This window comes from Trichosurus vulpecula, chromosome 4 (assembly GCF_011100635.1).
Source record: "Trichosurus vulpecula isolate mTriVul1 chromosome 4, mTriVul1.pri, whole genome shotgun sequence".
Taxonomy (NCBI): Eukaryota; Metazoa; Chordata; class Mammalia; order Diprotodontia; family Phalangeridae; genus Trichosurus; species Trichosurus vulpecula.
Genome location: NC_050576.1, coordinates 403277132 through 403297688, shown reverse-complemented (window position 1 = coordinate 403297688; position 20557 = coordinate 403277132). Strand labels below are relative to the sequence as shown.

At 38.3% G+C, this 20557-nt stretch overlaps 1 protein-coding gene across 3 annotated transcripts in view; it reads left to right on the top strand.

Moving 5' to 3' along the window:
• The window catches only part of NSUN3 (NOP2/Sun RNA methyltransferase 3), a 74184-nt gene that overhangs the window by 19134 nt on the left and 34493 nt on the right, over positions 1-20557 (top strand). For all 3 annotated transcript variants that reach the window (XR_005010161.1, XM_036754316.1, XM_036754317.1), the window contains one exon: positions 551-894. Coding sequence is in view for 2 of the 3 variants with exons in the window: in XM_036754316.1 (XP_036610211.1) it covers positions 551-894 (344 nt within the window). In the remaining variant the exon portion in view is untranslated. The remainder of the gene's footprint in view (positions 1-550; positions 895-20557) is intronic.

Below are 20557 nucleotides of genomic sequence, written 5' to 3'. Positions count from 1 at the left end.
GAAATTACAACAAGTTGGCAAACACAGCTGACTGAAAGAATGATGGTACCCTCAATAGTAATATGGAAATGAGGAAGGGGGTTAAATTTTGGGTAAAGAAAGGGTTTCATTTTGGACGAGTATCTATTTTCCTTTTTCTGGCAAATTAGCCAATCCGATAGGTATGAGGTGATACCTAAGAGTTGTTTTGATTTGCATTTCTCTAATGATAATTGTTAACATTAACATCAGAATTCCTCTACCATTTAACCTCTTCAGGAAAACATTTAATTCATGTGTACTCAGATATTAATAATAATTTCCTATACTGCATTAGCAACAAGATTTTGCACTAAATCTCATTATGCAACACACTCTGATGTGAGTTAGACCTTATAGTATTCCCATTTAATAGATGGAAAGTGATATAAAGACAAGTCAATTTGTTACTTAGTTGCTCAGAGAGCCACTAGCTGGAAATTAAACTTGGATTTTGCCTTTGTAATTAATAATTATTTTTAAAATGAATGTCTATAATGTTAACCTTTTTCCTAATTTTTTCTACTTCTAGGGATATCTTAACATCCCCAGCATGCTGGCAACATGCAGTCCTTTTTAATAGATTCAGCTATCCTTTTGCACTGGAGAAAGATTTACACCTGAAGAGATATCACACCCTTCTTCAAGGATATTTTCCCTACTGTCCTAAATCACTGATATGCTACATTAGTAAAATTCCTGGACGAATACCTTCAGAGAGACATCAGTCTGGTAAACTCAAAGGATATTATCTTCTAAATGCTTCCTCCCTTCTCCCAGTGTTGGCTCTGGAATTGCAAAATGGGGAAAGAATTTTGGATATGTGTGCTGCTCCAGGGGGTAAATCAATAGCTCTTCTACAGTGTGCCTATCCAGGTAAATTGTTCTCTTTTTAGTATGTAGTGCCATATACAAAGAGTAATCAGTGTCTTAAAGGTAGATTAAGTAGAAATGTGAGAGTAAATTTGAATTGTGTAAAACCTAGTGAACTATGTGTGACTTGAAGTCCTTCAACCAAGGAGAACAAGGTGAATCCCTTGTTTTTCCGTTTATGGAAACCAAACAGAAAAGAGGGTGTGTATTTGTATGTAACATGCATAAATTATTTGCACAGTAGCTTAAAACATTGGTGCAGATGTTAATTAACTGAATTTTAGAATTTTTTTAATTTTTTTAAAAAATGTGCAAATAGCCTCTGATAAAAACCTTAGTATTGTTGGCTTTCTGTACTGTGAGAGAAATTATCTATTTGAAAGGTAGACATTTGTGTGACAAGCATAGCTGGAGGGAAAATAATTGTACTTTATCAATAATGTATTTGTTTGATTCACTCCTGTATTTATTAGTATTTTTTACACTATACTAACCTTTACATATGTTATAGGTCCTATGTTACTTTTTAATATTAAAGGGAAATTTTAGTATTAAAAAGCAATTAGAGATGGAAGAGACAAAGTCTGTCAGAAATAGTCAATTCACGACTATCTTAATTTTTTAAATACATTGTTATTGATAGCTTTTGTTTTTTCGTTGCCTCAATTTCCCCTCTATCTTTCCTTCTTCCAAACCTTTTTTCCTCTTCCTAGAGAATCAAAATTTATTTTAAAGAAAAAAGAACACAAAGAGAAATAAATTGGCAAAAGCCAATTAATACTTGGAAAAAAATCTGACTGTATATGTTATGTTCCACACCTGTGGACTCTAAATGGCAAACAAGTGGGAAGGAGGTAGCTTCTCATATCTCTTTGGTGGGGCCAATGCTATGCCTTGTAATTTTGCTTGTGATTATTGTTATCTTCATTTATATTGTTGTGGTCTTGTGTATTGCGGGCATTGCACTGCATCCATTTATATAAGTTTTTCCATACCATTTTCCATACCTCTCATATTTAGAATATTCATCCACTTATAACACAGTAATTAATATTCTATTATATGCATGTACCTCAATTTATGTAACCATTCCGTAGTTGATGAGCATATATTTTTAGTTCTTTCCTTCCACAAAAAGTCCTGCTTTAAATATTTTTCTCTATATGATGCTTTTTTTTTTTTAAATCAGTGGTCTTCATTAGGTTCTGGCAGTGGAATCTTTGGGCCAAGACATTTTACTCATTTTGTTTTCATAATTCCAAATTGCCTTACAGAATGTTTATACTTATTCACAGTTCGATTAACAATATATCTTTCTACAACTACTTCAACATTGACTATTCCTATCTTTTTTCATCTTTGGCAATTTGCAGGGTGTGAGGTGAAACATCAGGGTTGTTTTCTTTTGCATTATTTTAGCATTCTTTCATATTGTTACTAATAGTTAGCAATTCTTTTGAGAACTGTTTGTTCATATCTTTTGACCACTTATCTGGTGATCATGGCTTTCAGTCTTATATATTTCTGTTGTTTATACAACTTGGATACCAAACCCCTATCTGTGAAATTTGATAGAAAGATTTTTTTTCCATATTCAGCTGCTTCCCTTCTTATCCTAGTTATATTATTTCTTTCTGCAAAAGCCTTCCAATATTGTGTAATCAGATTTTATCCTTGCAATTGTCTTTATCCCTTGTTTGGTTAAGACAATTCCAGTTTATAGCTGTGCAAGCTATATGACCTCCTTCTCTTCTAATTTTTAATGACATTAAAATTTTAATGTATTCTTAACATCTGGGCTGTGTATCCACCATCATTTCAAAGGGAAATTCTCTCCAAAATTCATGTGGCTAGATCTCTAGGATATCGTTAGGTATCTTATGTAAAAATAGAATTTTTGTTGTTGTTGACTGTGGAATTTTTAAGGTTTAAGTAAAGAAGACTGTTAACTTTTTTTTTTCCATGTTAAGAGAAATAACCTATATGTAGAGACTGGTTCAAGTAAAGTGACTTTTTCCCTGAATGGTATACTGTAGTAGCAGTTTAGATTTGAAGATCTTTCCCACCCATTAATAGGCCATGTGACCTGCTTACATCACAGGGAGCCACATGTGGTGGGAGGATCTTCCTGACAGGAAAAGAAGGTTATGTCACAGGAAATGCAGAACGAGAGAGCAGTTATGGCTGCTAATGGCTACCATCATGATGGTTAGAACTGAACAGACTGACTTAGCTGTAGTGTGAGTTTGTTTTGAGGAAGACCCCAGCAGGGGGTCAGAGGGATTTTGGGATGGGGAGGCTCCATGTGGTGATATGGTGTTTTAAGTTCCTTGCTGTTATGATGAAGTGGGCTAACTGGTTGTGGGAGCTGAACATTTGGTTATGGAATATGGTTCTCTGGTGTCTGAATAAATGGTTTACTTTTTCTACCTTCTATGTGGAGAGTCTCATATACTTTGTGATACAGAACAACATAGGCATTTTGGCAATTATCAGCTACATTGTTATTATTGCCTTGCTGATGCATATACCTAGAAATATAAGTGAATGCATACTTCTACTAAAAGTTTTACTCCCAAATTTAGTTTAGCTGAAGTGCTTGAATTTAGAATGCAAAATAAATGCAAGTCAAAATTGTATAAGCAAAGCAAAAGTTAACAGTTGGGCTGTCATTGGCAACCCATTAATGTAGTAACTCCCAAGTGCCACAGAGATCCCTTAAATTGAGCCAAAGGCTTAGTAGCTTTGAATGATTAAAATTGGTTTTTAATGTAGGTTTTATCACCTTGACTATTGCCTAGTAAACCATAGGTGTGTAATCTAATTTATTTGAAATATAGTTGTCAGCTTAAGGGTGTTAGGAATAAAATTTTCAAAGGAATGACAGACTCCCAAGGTAGATGAGGCAAGCTCATTTATCCTGTATTTCTTGCAAGAAGTGGGTGTGCTGCCTTAACAACAACAACAACATGCACCAAAGAGTGAAGGCTGACAGCTTAAATCCTCAAGCCAAAATGAGAAGTCCCTCCCTCATTTCCTCATTGGCTGAGTACTCTGATGGTTACAACTTCCCAGTATGCCTACTTCATGTTTCCCTCTTAATGTGTTCCCCATAGATCACATGTGCATTAAAATGAGCCATAGCTCCTCCGAGGGGAGGAGAAAGTAATAGTAATGAAGCCTGTGTGTTTGAAGCCTAGCTGACCCAGTTTCTCTATCTTAACCACAAACTCCCTTAAGACTGGTTTGTTTTCCCCTTTCTTAGAATTGTTTTTGCAAAAACAGACTAGTTCTTGGAGAAGAAAACCCCCTTCCCTCCACCTGTTTGGAAACGTGTTTTTTTGTATATCTCACAAGGGTAAAAGGTGTCTTTTGGAAGATGGAGAAAGTGGGTTGTCAAAGAACAGGTAGTTCAAAGCATCTAATGATTAACCCTTACAATATTTCTAGAACAAGAATGACATAGAAAAATTTGCACACTTAGCTTCCTTCCTTCTTTGAAAATAAAATAAAATAACACTTTCTAGTATCATTGATTTAGTTTCTTGCTTTGTGCTTACTGATGCAAAACCTTTAAGCACAAAATTTCCTTTGCGCTTCTTGAGAATATTTTGCAGTCTGTTTGGTATTATGAAATAGAAAAGAAGGTAAGAAGTAGATTCCTTGTCTAACAAAAGGATAGTTTGGAATTTCCTGAATCTTAAGTGACTATTGTCTCAGCATTTTTAAAAGAAGCATGTTTTAGTTCTAGAAGGGATTTCAGATACTGGCTAATGTAATACACTTAATTTTATAGATGAGGAAACTGGGTTCCAAAGCAATTAATTGGTCAAACATATTAAATACAATACTAACCCAGGTCAACTGATTCCTTGCCCAATGATTTATCCACTTTAATACATTATACTACTAATGGGTTGCTAGCTAACTTTTTTTTTCTTTTAAGAATTTGTAGGGTAGAGCCAAGATGGCAGAGTAAAGGCAGGGATTGGCTTGAGCTCTTCCAAATTCCCTTGCAGGCAGTGTTACTGCCTCAAAACAAATTCTGAAATGACAGAACTAACAAATGAAACAATTTTTCAGCCCTACATACCTTAGAAGGCCAGCAGGATAAGTCTGTCTCACTGGGGTGAGAGTGGAGTGGACTACATTATTTAGACATAAAGGGTGATACTGTAAGCAAATTAGGGGAGCATTGGATATTTTACCTGTCAGATCTATGGATAAAGAAAGAATTTATAACCAAACAAGACATAGGGAGCATTATGAGATGTAAAATGGATAATTTTAATTACACTAAAGTAAAATTTGTTTTGCACAAACAAAACCAATGCAGTCAAAATTGGAAGGAAAGCAGAAAATTGAGGAAAAAAAAGATTACAACCTCATTTCTCAAATATATACAGAATGGAATTAAATTTATAGGAATAGAAGTCCATTTGCTCCATTTTAATGTTTAAGGAGTTATTTTCTTCAGTGAGCTTTGAACAAGCATTTGGACAATTCTGCTTTTTAAGGCATTCTTACCCTCATTGGCTTTTTGGACCTCTTTTGCCATTTGGGTTAGTCTTTTTTTTTATTAGTTTATTTATTTTTAGTTTCTCAACATTCACTTCCATAAGTTTTAAATTTTCTCCCCTTTCCGCCCCCTTCCCTCCCCAAGTTGGCCTGCAGTCTGATACAGGCTCTACATATCCATTCCTATTAAACGTATTTTCACATTAGTCATATTGTATAGTCATGTTGTATATTTTTTAATAACCAATGGGAAAAACCATGAGAAAGAAGGAAAAAAACCAAAACAACAAAAAAGAAAAATAGTCTGCTTTGCTATACATTTAGACACCGTAACTCTTTCTCTAGATGTGGATGGCATTTTCTATCCTGAGTCCCTTAGAATTGCTGATATGATCAATTATACTAATAGTTTTCCTAATATTAAACCAGCCCTGCATTCCTGGTATAAATCCTATCTGATCAAAGTGTATTATTCTCATTATAAATTGCTGTAATCCTTTTGCTAGTACTTTATTTAAAATTTTTGCATCAGTATTCATTAGGGAAATTTGTCTGTAATTTTCTTTCTCTGATTTTGCTCTTCCCATTTTAGGTATTACTACCATATTTGTATCATAAAAAGAATTTGGCCGGACTTCTTTGCCTATTTTCCCAAATTGTATATAGTATTGTGTAGAAAATAACAGTGAGATGAGACCTGGGTCCATGGTAAATTTAGGTGTGGATTTATTGGCCAAGCGTGCGACTACCTGGAGTGCATACCCAAAGTATACTCAAATCAGGCAGTCCCAAATTGAGTGACTACAAAGCTCATAAAGGCAAAAACCATAATTACACAATTAGGGAGGGTCGCTAGCAGAAGCAGTGACGTACAGAAGCAAAGATCAGCCATTGGATGAATTCATCAGCTCAGAGCTAGTTTGGAAATACGGCAAGATTCAGGAGTGCGACCATCCTATGACACAGGGTGCTCATTTTCCTGGAATGGGTGACCCTCTTGGGTCATAATCAGTTTCCTATAACTGGGTGGAGGGTTCAGGGTGGAATTTCCCAGAAAGTAACCTCTACTTGATCAGCTATGGTCTGGGTAGAGGGACCTAGCTTGGCCTGCAGAATAGCTGCACCATAACCCAGGCTGTGGGGCCACCTGGCAACTGGGGGCTCCTCCCCAGAATAAACCCATACCTTACCCTAGCAACTAACTGATCCTTGCACGTAATGCTGATGTAGAGAGAATATACGGAATGCTGAATCATGAGAAAGTGGGGGTCAGGGGACTAGCCTTGGGCAGTACCCAGAATTATGCCTTAAGCAGTTTCAAGCCATTTCAGGGTGTAGGGCAGAGACAAAGACAAGAATATGAAGGGGATTAATGATGGACTCAAAGGGGATTAATGGTGGGCTCAAATGGTGGGCTTCATTGTGTGCTTCAGTTTGGGTGTAACAGTATTGGAATTAATTGATCTTTAAATGTTTGATAGAATTCACTTATAAATCCATCTGGTCCTGGAGAGTTGTTCCTAGGGAGTTCCTTGATGGCTTGTTCAATTTCTTTTTCTGAATTGGGGTTATTCAAGTATTTTACTTCCTCTTCTGTTAATCTGTACAATTTATATTTCTGTAAAGATTCATCGATTTTACTAAGATTGTCAAATGTATGAGCATACAGCTGGGCAAAATAATTGCTACTTAATGTTTTAATTTCCTTTTCATTAGTGGTATATATACCCTTTTCATTTTCGATACTGGTGATTTAGTTTTCTTTTTCTTTTAATAAAATTAAGTAAAGGCTTTTCAGTTTTATTAGTATATTTCATAAAACCAGCTCTTAGTTTTATTTTTTACTTCAATAGTTAATTTCAGTTTTATTAATCTCTTCTTTGGTTTTCAGTATTTCTTTTTTTTAATTTAATTTATTTAATATACTTAGTTTTCTTTTTTTTTTTATTCTTTTTTTTTTTTATAAATTTCTTTATTTATTTTTAGTTTACCACACACGGTTCTACATAGTTTTGAGTTCCAGTTTTTCTCCCCTCCCTCCACCCTCCCTCCTCAAGACGGCATGAAGTCTCATATAACTGTCATGTATAACTTCGCATTGAATTAATTTATGCACTAGTCAAGTCGTGGAGAAGAATTTTGACCAATGGAATGAATCATGAGAAAGAAGAAACAGAACCAAAAAAAAAAAACAAAAAAAAAAACCCCAAAAACAAAAACCAAAGAGAAGCAGAAAAGGCGAGCATGTAGTGTGCCTCAGTCTGTATTCAAACTTCGCAGTTCTTTGTCTCGATGAAGATAGCATTCTCCATTGTTTGTCCCCTGGAGTTGTCCTGGCCCCTTAGGTTGCTGAGAAAAGCGCAGTATGTCAGGGTTGGTCCTCACGGAATCTATATATCTGTGGCTGTGCACAGTGTTCTCCTGGCTCTGCTCCGCTCACTCAGCATTATGTCGTGTAGGTTTTTCCAGGTTGTTATGAAGTCTGCATCATCCCCATTTCTTATGGCACAATAGTATTCCATCACCTTCATATACCACCTCTTGTTCAGCCATTCCCCAATTGATGGGCATCCCTTTGCTTTCCAATTCTTGGCTACCACAAAGAGAGCTGCTATAAATACTCTTGTACATATGGGTCCCTTTCCCGCTCGCGTGATTTCTTTGGGATACAACCCTAGAAGTGGTATTGCTGGGTCAAAGGGTATGAACATTTCTATAGCCCTTTGGGCATAGTTCCAAACCGCCCTCAGCTGTATGCCCAGATCATTGATCTCCTCTTTCCCTATTTTATTCATGTAGGCATTTAGAGATATAAAACTTCCCCTAAGAACTGCTTTTGCTGCATCCCATAAGTTTTGGTATGTTGTTTCATTATTGTCATTCTTTTGAATGAAATTATTAATTGTTTCTCTGATTTGTTCTTTGGCCCACTCATTCTTTAGAATTAAATTATTTAGTTTCCAATTAGTTTTTAGCTTATTTTTCCATGGTACTTTATTAAAAATGATTCTTATTGCATCATGATCTGAAAAGGATGCATTGACTACTTCTGCTTTTCTGCACTGGATTGTGAGGTTTTCATGCCCTAGTACATGGTCAATTTTTGAGTATGTGCCATGTACTTTTGAGAAGAAAGTATATTCCTTTTTATCCCCATTCAGTTTTTCCAGAGGTCTATCATATGTGCCTTTTCTGGAGAGCACCCATAGGGAGTGAGACGCCAGGGAGCCAGACCCCTCCCCCACACCTCAGGAAACTGAAGGTTATAATTCTAGACTCACAACCCCCAGAATAAGAAAGCTGGGACAGAAAGCCCTGAGACCCACAGATAGAAATTCGTTGTAAAGCCAGCAAAAGGCAAACCAACATGAAGAAGAACACAAAAAAACCGAGGACAAGAGATTCTTTTTATGGAGTCAGGCAGGATCAAAATATCAACATAGAAGAGGATAGCAATGACACGGTAGATACATCAGATACCTCAAAAGGTAATATGAACTGGTCTCCAGCCCAAAAAGCACTGCTGGAAGAGCTAAAGGAGTATTTTAAAAACCAAATTAGGGAGCTAAAAGAAAATATGGAAAATAAGATTGGCGAAATGGCTACGGAGATTCAGAATCTAGAGAGAGAAAATCACACCCTAAGAGGCAAAATCAACCAATTGGAAAAGGAGACTCAAAAGCAAAATGTAAACACTAACTCATTAAAAATTAGACTTGAGCAAGTGGAAGCTAATGAATCTATGAGGCACCAAGAAGTAATAAAACAAAACGTAAAGAATGAAAAAATAGAAAAAAATGTGAAATATCTGATTGGCAAAACAACTGACCTGGAAAACAGATCCAGGAGAGACAATTTGAGAGTTAGTGGGCTACCGGAAATCCACAATGAAAAAAGGAGCCTTGACAGTATCTTCGAAGAAATTATCAAAGACAACTGCCCAGAGGTCCTAGAACCAGAGGGCAAAATAGTCATTGAAAGAATTCACCGATCACCCCTGAAAGAGATCCCAAACTGAAAACACCAAGAAATATTATAGCCAAATTTCAGAGCTATAAACTCAAGGAGAAAATACTGCAAGCAGCCAAAAAGAAGCAATTCAAATATCGTGGAACTACAGTCAGGATCACGCAGGATCTCTCAGCTTCCACATTAAAAGACAGGAGAAATTGGAATATGATATTCTGAAGGGCAAAGGAGCTGGGACTACAACCAAGGATCAACTACCCAGCAAAACTAAGCATAATTTTCCAGGCAAGGCGATGGACATTCAGTGAAATAAGGGAATTCCAGACCTTCCTGATGAAAAGGCCAGAACTCAAAGGAAAATTTGATCTCCAAATACAAAACTCAAGAGAGACATAAAAAGGTAACCAGGGGGAAAAACCCCACAAACCTTATTAACCAGTAAGGGCAGGTGGTTTACATCTTTATGTGGGATTATATCATCTTATGTATGTTTTTTATGCATATATATATATATATATACACATATACATATATAAGTCATTCTTGTGAATGGTACAAGTATTATGACAAATGAAAGGGATATACATAGGTTGTGAATGCCTGTATAAATTAACTGATGTAAAGATGTAAAATATAAATAAGAGATATAAAGGGAGGGCTATGAGGGAAGTGGTAAGGAGGTAGTAGAAAAGGGTAAATTACACCAAAGGAAGTGGCACAAAAACATATTATAGTAGAGGGAAAGAAGGGAGGGAGAAGAGCAGTATTTGAGCTTTACTGTCATCTGATCTAGTTCAAGAAGGGAATAACATACTCTGATAAGTTTAGAAATCTAACTTATCCTACAGGAAGTAGGAGGTTAAGGGGGGAAAAAGGGAGGTGGGTGGGCAGAAGGAAGAGGAGAAGTAGCAAGTGGGTAACGGTAAGATAAGGGAGGGGAATAAAGAGGGAGGGTTAACTGAGGAAAGTGGCGGTCAAAAGCAAAACTTTGTTGAGGAGGAGAAGGGGAAAGGGAGAAATAAAAGCATAAACAGGGGGAATTAGGATGGAGAAAAAGACACAGATAGAAATCATAACCCTGAATGTGCAGGGGATGAACATTCTCACAAAACAGAAGCAGATAGCAGAATGGATTAAAAACCATAATCCTACAATATGCTGTTTACAAGAAACGCATCTGAAACAGGGGGATACACATAGGGTTAAGGTAAAAGGCTGGAGTAAAATATATTGTGCCTCAGCTAAAGTAAAAAAAGCAGGTGTAGCAATCCTAATCTCAGACAAAGCAAAAGTAAAGATAGATCTAATTAAAAGAGATAAGGAAGAACATTATATCCTGCTAAAAGGCACCATAAACAATGAAGCAATATCATTGCTTAACATATATGCACCAAGTGGTAAGGCATACAAATTCTTAGAGGAGAGGTTAAGGGAGTTACAGGAAGAAATAGACAACAAAACTGTAATATTGGGAGACCTCAACCTCCCCCTTTCTGAACTTGATAAATCTAACCTCAAAATAAATAAGAAAAAAATTAAGGAGGTAAACAGAATTTTAGAAAAGGCACATATGATAGACCTCTGGAGAAAACTGAATGGGGATAAAAAGGAATATACTTTCTTCTCAAAAGTACATGGCACATACTCAAAAATTGACCATGTACTAGGGCATAAAAACCTCACAATCCAGTGCAGAAAAGCAGAAGTAGTCAATGCATCATTTTCAGATCATGATGCAATAAGAATCGTTTTTAACAAAGTACCATGGAAAAATAAGCTAAAAACTAATTGGAAACTAAATAATTTAATTCTAAAGAGTGAGTGGGCCAAAGAACAAATCAGAGAAACAATTAATAATTTCATTCAAGAGAATGACAATAATGAAACAACATATCAAAACTTATGGGATGCAGCAAAAGCAGTTCTTAGGGGAAGTTTTATATCTCTAAATGCCTACATGAATAAAATAGGGAAAGAGGAGATCTGGGCATACAGCTGAAAAAGCTAGAAAAAGAGCAAATTGAAAACCCCCAATTAAATACCAAATTAGAAATACTGAAAATCAAAGGAGAGATTAATAAAATTGAAACCAAGAAAACTATTGAATTAATAAATAAAACAAAGAGCTGGTTTTATGAAAAAACCAATAAAATTGACAAACCTTTGGCCAATTCGATTAAAAAAAAGAAAGAAGAAAATCAAATTACCAGTATCAAAAATGAAAAGGGTGAGGTCACCTCTAATGAAGAGGAAATCAAAACAATAATTAGGAATTATTTTGCCCAACTGTATGCCCATAAATTTGACAACCTTAGAGATATGGATGAATATCTACAAAAACATAAACTGCCCAGACTAACAGAGAAGGAAGTGAAATTTCTTAATGACCCCATATCAGAAAAAGAAATTGAGCAGGCCATCAACGAACTCCCTAGGAAAAAATCTCCAGGGCCAGATGGTTTTACATGTGAATTCTATCAAACATGTAAAGAACAACTAATTCCAATACTTTGTAGACTATTTGGGAAAATAGGTGAAGAAGGAGTCCTACCAAATTCTTTTTATGACACAAATATGGTACTAATACCCAAACCAGGTAGAGTTAAAACAGAGAAAGAAAATTACAGACCAATTTCTCTAATGAATATTGATGCAAAAATTTTAAATAAAATATTAGCAAAAAGATTGCAGCAACTCATTACGAGAATAATACACTATGACCAGGTAGGATTTATTCCAGGAATGCAAGGCTGGTTCAATATTAGGAAAACTATTAGCATAATTGACCATATCAACAACAAAACTAGCAGAAACCATATGATCATCTCAATAGACGCAGAAAAAGCCTTTGACAAAGTACAACATCCATTCCTATTAAAAGCACTAGAAAGCATAGGAATAAGTGGAACCTTCCTCAAAATTATACCTAGTTTTCAACATTGATTTTCACAAGAGTGTGAATTACAAATTTTCTCCCCATTTCTACTGTCCCCCCACTCCAAGATGGCGTATATTCTGCTTGCCCTGTTCCCCAGTCAGCCCTCCCTTCTGTCTCCTCACTCCCTTCCCATCCCCTTTTCCCTTCCATTCTTGTAGTGTAAGATAAATTTCTGTGCCCCATTGCCTGTGTATCTTATTTTCTAGTTGCATGCAAAAACTTTTTTTTTGTTGTTTTTGAACATCTGTTTTTAAAACTTTGAGTTCCAAATTCTCTCCCCTCTTCCCTTCCCACCCACCCTCCCTAAGAAGTCAAGCAATTCAGCATAGGCCACATGTGTATCATTGTGTATAACACTTCCACAATACTCATGTTGTGAAAGACTCACTGTATTTTGCTCCTTCCCAACCCATCCCCCTTTATTGAATTTTCTCCCTTGACCCTGTCCCCTTTCGAAAGTGTTTGTTTTTGATTACCTCCTCCCCCATCTGCCCTCCCTTCTATCATCCCCCCCTTTTTAAATTCTTCCTCCTTCTTTCCTGTGGGGTAAGATACCCAGTTAAGCATGTATGGTATTCCCTCCTCAGGTCAAATCTGATGAAAACAAGATTCACTCATTCCCCGTCACCTGCCTTCTCTTCTCTTCGTACAGAACTGCTTTTTCTTGCCACTTTTATGCGACATAATTTACCCCATTCTATCTCTCCCTTTTTCCCTCTCTCATCCCCTAATTTGATTTTATTTCTTTTAGATATCTTCCCTTCATCTTCAACTCACCCTGTGCCCTCTCTCTCTCTACATATATATGTAAACATACATATATACATACATACACATACACACACACACACACACACATATATTTATGTATATTCCCTTCAGCTACCCTAATACTGAGGTCTCATGAATCACACACATCATCTTTCCATGTAGGAATGTAAACAAAACACTTCAACTTTAGTAAGTCCTTGCGATTTCTTTTTCTTGTTCTTTTTCTTCATTACCTTTTCATGCTTCTCTTTGATTCTTGTGTTTGAAAGTCACATTTTCTATTCAGCTCTGGTCTTTTCACTGTGAAAGCTTGAAAGTCCTCTGTTTTATTGAAAGTCCTCTATTTTATTGAAAGTCCATATGTTTCCTTGGAGCATGATACTCAGTTTTGCTGGGTAAGTGATTCTTGGTTTTAATCTTAGCTCCACTGACCTCCGGAATATCATATTCCAAGCCCTTCGATCTTTTAATGTAGAAGCTGCTAGATCTTGGGTTATTCAGATTGTTTTTCCACAATACTTAAATTGTTTCTTTCTGGCTGCTTGTAATATTTTCTCCTTGATCTGGGAGCTCTGGAATTTGGCAACAATATTCCTAGGAGATTTCTTTTGGGGATCTATTTGAGGAGGCAGTTGGTGGATTCTTTCAATTTCTATTTTACCCTGTGGCTCTAGAATATCAGGGCAGTTCTCCTTGATAATTTCTTGAAAGATGATATCTAGGCTCTTTTTTTGATCATGGCTTTCAGGTAGTCCAATAATTTTTAAATTATCTCCCCTGGCTCTGTTTTCCAGGTCAGTGGTTTTTCTAATGAGATATTTCACATTGTCTTCCATTTTTTCATTCCTTTGGTTCTGTTTGATAGTATCTTGATTTCTCATCAAGTCACTAGCTTCCACTTGCTCCAATCTAATTTTTAAAGTAGTATTTTCTTCAGTGGTCTTTTGGACCTCCTTTTCCATTTGGCTAATTCTGCCTTTCAAGGCATTCTTCTCCTCATTGGCTTTTTGGAGCTCTTTTGCCATTTTTTGAGGTGTTGTTTTCTTCAGTATATTTTTCAGTATTTTTTTGGGTCTCCTTTAGCAAGTCATTGACTTGTTTTGCATGGTTTTCTCGTATCCTTCTCATTTCTCTTCCCAATTTTTTCTCTACTTCTCTAACTTGCTTTTCCAAATCCTTTTTGAGCTCTTCCATGGCCTGAGACCAGTTCACGTTTTTCTTGGAGGCTTTTGTTGTAGGCTCTTTGACTTTGTTGTCTTCTTTAGGCTGTATGTTTTGGTCTTCTTTGTCCCCAAAGAAAGATTCCAAAGTCTGAGGCTGAATCGGGGTGCGTTTTTGCTGCCTGGCCATGTTCCCAGGCAACTTACTTGACCCTTGAGTTTTTCAGCAGGGTATGACTGCTTGTAGAGTAAAGAGTACTTTGTTCCAAGCTTGAGGGGATGCATTGTTGATTCCAGAGCTATTACAGCGAGCTCTGCCACACCAGCACTCTTCCTTCCCCAGGAACCCCCACCCGGACTGGACTCAGATCTTCAGCAGGCTCTTCAGTCCTGCTCTGATCCACCGCTTAATTCCTCCCACCAGGTGGGCATTGGGCCAGAAGCAATTGCTGCTGTAGTTCTGTAGCTGCCCCACCTCCGCTGCCCCGGGGGTGGTGGTTGAACCTCGAACTCTATCCCCCTGTTCCCCGTATCTTTTCCCACTAGCCTTCTCTGTTGTCTTTGGTGTTTGTGGGTTGAGAAGTCTAGTAACTGATGTAGCTCACTGATTCAGGGTGCTAGGGCACGCTCCGCCCGGCTCCTCGTCTGGTTTGTCCGTGCGGCCCGCTCTGGGCTCTGCTGTGTTCTGCTACGCTCCCAGCTCCATGCGGGATAGACCTCATCCAGCGACCATCCAGGCTGTCCTGGGCTAGGGCCCTGCTTCCCTCCGCTGTTTTGCGGGTTCTGCAGTTCTTCTCTGTTGTCTTTGGTGTTTGTGGGTTTAGAATTCTGGCAACTGCCACAGCTCAGTGACTCAGGGCGCTAGGGCCCGCTCCGCCTGGCTCCTGGTCTGGTTGGTCCGCATGACCCACACTGGGCTGTGCTCCCCTCCGCTCCCAGCTCCGTGCACGATAGACCTCACCCAGCAACCATCCAGGCTTTCCTGGGCTGGAGCCCTGCTTCCCTCTGCTATTTTGTGGGTTCTACAGTTCTAGAATTGGTTCAGAGCCATTTTTTATAGGTTTTTGGAGGTACTTGGCAGGGAGCTCACGCTAGTCCCTGCTTTCCAGCCACCATCTTGGCTCCGCCCCCAGATTTCAGTATTTCTAATGTGGTATTTAATTGGGGATTTTGAATTTGTTCTTTTTCTAGCTTTTTCAGTTGCATGCCCAATTCATTTATCTTCACTTTCTCTATTTTATTCTTGTAAGCATTCAGAGATATAAAACTTCCTCTAAGAACCACTTTCGCTGCATCCCATAAGTTTTGATATGTTGTCTCATTATTGTTAGTCTCTTGAGTGAAGTTATTGATTTTTTCTATGATTTGTTGCTTGACCCACTGTTACAACAATCCGACTAGCAGCTGCTGGTGGGATGGGGCGGGGCGGTATTAAACCACCAACAACCAGCACACAGAATGCTGCAAAAACCCAGGTTCTTTTGATCTGCTCTACTAAGGAAAGCAACATTAAGGGGAAGAGAAGCTTACTTTAATTCAGCATACAAGTACCATTCACTTAGTTCAGGGGAAAAAGCCAACACCCTCAACTTCAGAGCAAATACAAACAAATTACGAACATCGACAGACAGGCCATATACAATTCATAGTTAACAACATTTCAGTTCAGCCCTGGAGCTCATAACAAGTGCTGGCCTAGAGTCATGCGAGCCACCATGGCTGTGGGTCAGAGCTCCGGGAAAGAGAAAGCCAACCCCTGGTTTTATATCTTTTTCTGGGTCAAGGGTGAGTCACACATGCAACTCACCCACGTGACCTAAAATCATCACAAAGATGCGACTTAAACCCACATGGTCTGAAAGCCTCTGATGTCACAAACATGTCACTCAAACCCATGTAAACTAGGCTTTCCCTTGAGGCAAGGAATTCATCAAGGACTCCTAATTTAATCAAGGAAATAAAGGCCCTACTCTTCAAGGGCACTTGGTTCAACTAAGTGCTGAGTCCATTTTGATTGCCAGCACACCCACCGATTCTTCAGGATTAGATTATTTAGTTTCCAATTAATTTTTAGTCTGTCTTTCCATGGCCCTTTATTACATATAATTTTTTTGTATCCTGATCTGAAAAGAATGAATTTAATATTTCTGCCTTTCTGCACTGGATTGTGAGGTTTTTGTGATTTAGTAAATGATCATTTTTTATGTATGTGCCATGTACTGCTGAGCAAAAGGTATATTCCTTTTTCTCCCCATTCAGTTTTCTCCAGAGGTCTGCTATATATACTTTTTCTAAAATTCTATTCACCTATTTATCTTCTTTCGTTTATTTTGAAGTCAGATTTATGAAGTTCAGAGAGGGAGAGACTGAGGTCGTCCACTAATACAGTTCTTCTGTCTATTTCTTCCTGTAACTCCCTCAATTTCTCTAAGAATCAGGATGCTATACCACTTGGTGAATATGTGTTTAGTAATGATATTACTTCATTGTCTGTGGTGGAGGGTATAGTTTCCTTCCTTATCTCTTTTGATTAGATCTATTTTTCCTTTTGCTTTGTCTGAGATTAGGATTGCTACGCCTGCCTTTTTACTTCAGCTGAAGAATAATATTGTCTGCTCCAGCCTTTTACCTTTACCCTGTATGTATCCCTCTGTTTCAAATGTGTTTCTTGTAAACAACATATTATAGGATTATGGTTTTTAATCCATTCTGCTGCTATCTGCTTCCATTTTATGGGAGAGTTCATCCCATTCATATTCACAGTTATGATTACTATCTGTGTCTTTCTCTCCATCCTATTTCCCCCCACCCCATTTATGCTTTTATTTCTCCCTTCTCATTTATCCTCCTCAAAAGAGTTTTGCTTTTGACCACCGCCTCCCTCAATTTTCCCTCCCTTCTATCAGCCCCCCTCTCTTTTCTTTCTCTTACTACTTCTTCTCTCCCTTCTAACCACCCCCTCTCTTTTCTTTGTGCTTTTCCCTCCTACTACCTGTAGTGCAAGTTAGCTTTCTATGCTTAAGTATGGTATTCCCTGCTTGAACCAAATCTAATGAGAGTAAAGCTGAAACAATGTTTATCTCCCTCCCTTTCCCTCTACTATAATATGTTTTTGTGCCTCTTCATGTGATGTAATTTACCCTCTTCTGCCTCCTCCTTTCCTATTTTCCCATTATGATCCTTTTGCACCACTTAACTAGGTTTTTTATCATCACATCAGTTAATTTATACCCACACTCCCTATGTATATCTACTTTAAATGTCGTTAATAAAGATGCAGTACTCAAGATTTACAAGTATCATCTTCCCATCTAGGAATGTAAACAGTTCGCCCTTACTGGTTACTATTTTTTGTTTTGTTTGTTTTTCTGTTCACCTTTTTATGCCTCTCTTGAGTCTTTTATTTCAATGTCAAATTTTCCATTTAGGTCTGGCCTTTTCATCAGGAAGGTCTAGTAAGTCCTTTATTTCATTCAATGGCCATCTCCTTTCCTGAAAGATTATGCTCGGTTTTGCTTGGCAGTTGAACCTTGGTTGTAGTCCAAGCTCCTTTGCCTTACGGATTAACATAGTCCAATCCCTCTGATCTTTTACTTAAGAAGCTGAAGGGTCCTGTGTAATTCTGACTGTAGTTCCACAATATTTGAATTGTTTCTTTCTGGCTGCTTGTAGTATTTTCTCCTTGACCTGATAATTCTGGAATTTCCAGTATTCCTTGGGATTTTGAATTTGGGTTCTCTTTCCAGAGGTGGTCGGTGGATTCTTTTGATGACTATTTCACCCTCTGTTTCTAGAACCTTAGGGCAGTTTTCCTTTATGATTTTTTGGAAGATATTGTCCAGGCTGTTTTTTTCATCATGGCTTTCTGGTAGACCAATAATTCTTCTGTTATGTCTCCTGGATCTGTTTTCCAGGTCAGTTGTTTTTGCAGTGATACACTTTACATTTTCTATTTTTTCATACTTTTGATTTTGTTTGGCTGATTCTTGATGCCTCATGAGTCATTAATCCAGTTCTAATTTTTAATGCATTGTTTTCTTCAGTTAGCTTTTATACCTCCTCTTCAATTTGGCCAGTTTTATTTTTTCTACAGTGAGGTTTTTTTTTTCCATTTTGTCAATTGTATTTTTAAAAGAATTGATCAATTTTTCTTCTGCCTCTCTAATTTGACTTTTAAAATCCTTCTTGAGCTGTTCCAAGAATGCTTTTTGGGCTTGATTCCAGGTCATATTCCCTTTTGAGGTTTCAGATAATGGGTATAGTGTCAATGCTGTCCTCTTCTGAATTCGTATTTTGATCTTCTCTGTCCCTGTAGTAATAATCTATGGTCTTTTCTTTTCTAATTTGCTTTTTGGTCATTGTTATTGCCTTTTTTCTGGTTTTTAAAGTGGATCTCTGCTTCTGGGGCACAGGGGGCTCTTTCCCATACTTCTTGTTTGTGGCTAGGGCCCTGGTTACTGGTTCTGTGTGCTGTGGCCTCTGGTTCTGGCAGCTGGAAGCTGTATAATGCTGTGGCTTATCTGTTCTTGGGCTGGAGGTGGCTGGTGTGTGCTGAGGCCAGGTGAGGTCTTCCTGTGTTACTCTGGGGTCACGCTGAAGTTCACAGGGTGAGGTGGGGGGAGGGGGGGATAGTCTGGCCACTGATGATCTTCTTTTCCCCTAGGGCTGCACTAGAGCATGGGTAGGCTTAGCCACCCATCCGTGCTGGTGTCTTCTGATTCACCTAGTTGTGCGATGGCCCTCCTGGGGTCCTGGTGTTGGCACTCGCCTGATCCACCAACCTGGAGCTTAGGATCTCCTGCTGGTCAGTGGGACTTGCTTGAATGCTTCTGGTCTTGTACTGGTTCCCTTTAGCCACAGAAGGGACCTTTCCAGTTAATCTACTTAGCCAAAAGTGCCCTGTTTTCCTGCTGGCTCCAGTATTCTAGGATTTTTCTTGGGTCAGTATTCTCTAAGACTTTTGGTGGGGCAATGTTGTGTTGAGTTTTTCAAGGTCAACAAGGGAAGGTGAGAGGGACTTATTATTTACTCCTTGACCTCCCGAAGTTTACATAGGTGACTTTCAAACAATCAGTCTGTGGGTTGATAGCCCCAGGAGTAGCTACTGTTGGTGCTACTGCAGGCTCTGCACAGAACTGCAATTCTCTCTCACCCAATTCTGACAGGACCCCACCCCCAACCCCTGCACTGAGAGGTCTGGGAATTGCCAGTTCCCCCAGTGATTTAGTCCACGGGGGTCTGCTCTGGCTTTGCTAGTCTGCGTTGGTGCAGCCTTTGTGCTAGACTGCGATCCTCCCCAAGCCTGCTGCAATAGATCCCTATCAGATCAGCCTCTCAGTTTCCCCCCCACCCCCATCTGTGATCCAAGAGCTCTGGAAGCAGCCATTGCTACCAGCACTGCCCTGGGGCTGGGTCCAGACCTTGCTCGTCTCTCATCCAGATCCAACATACCTTTTCTACTGACTTTCTAAGTTGTCTTTGGCATTTGTGGGTTCAGACATCTGGAAACCACCACAGCTGCCAGTGATTCAGTTCCCTGAGGCCCAAGCTGGACTGGGCTCTTCTCTTAGACTGGTGCAACACACCTTTGCTTTCAACCTTCCAGTTTGTCTGGGGCTGTAAATTTGTTTCCCTCTCTCATTTTGTGGGTTCTGCTGCTCTAGAATTTGTTTAGAGTCATTTTTTACAGGTATGTGGAAGGGTTTAGGGGAGAGCTTAAGCAAGGCCCTGCTTTTACTCTGCCATCTTGGCTACGTCCTCTCTGTTTTCTTTCACAGCATGGAATTATGTTTTGCATGATTGTACATGTATACCCTGTGTCAAATTGCTTGTTGTTTTTTTTCAGGAGGGAGGGAGGGAATTTAGAAATAAAAATTTTGAAAAACCAATATAAAAAGTTGTTTTTACCACTAATTGGGGAAGAAAAATCAGAAATTGAAATAAAAAGAATTTATGGTTATTGTTTTGTTCTTATGAAGTGTTATATTGGTTCTAGGTAGTTCAAAGCATCTAATTTTATTAACATATTATTCCTGGGATGTTATTCCTGGGATGTAGGATGGCATAATCATTCCTATTTCCACAAATAAGTAACTATGTGAAACAGTCATAGTACTGGCCGGAGGCACAAAGTGCCTCACCTAGAGTCACTGACAGAACCAAAATAAGATAGAATTGTCTTTTAGCTCACTGCTTTCTCTGTTGAATTAATCTGATTCCTTTTGATTAAAAAAACAAAACAAAACAAAGTTCTCTTAAGGAATAAAAGCTGTCTAATGGAAGTCTGAACTCATGAGACTTCTTTTTCCTT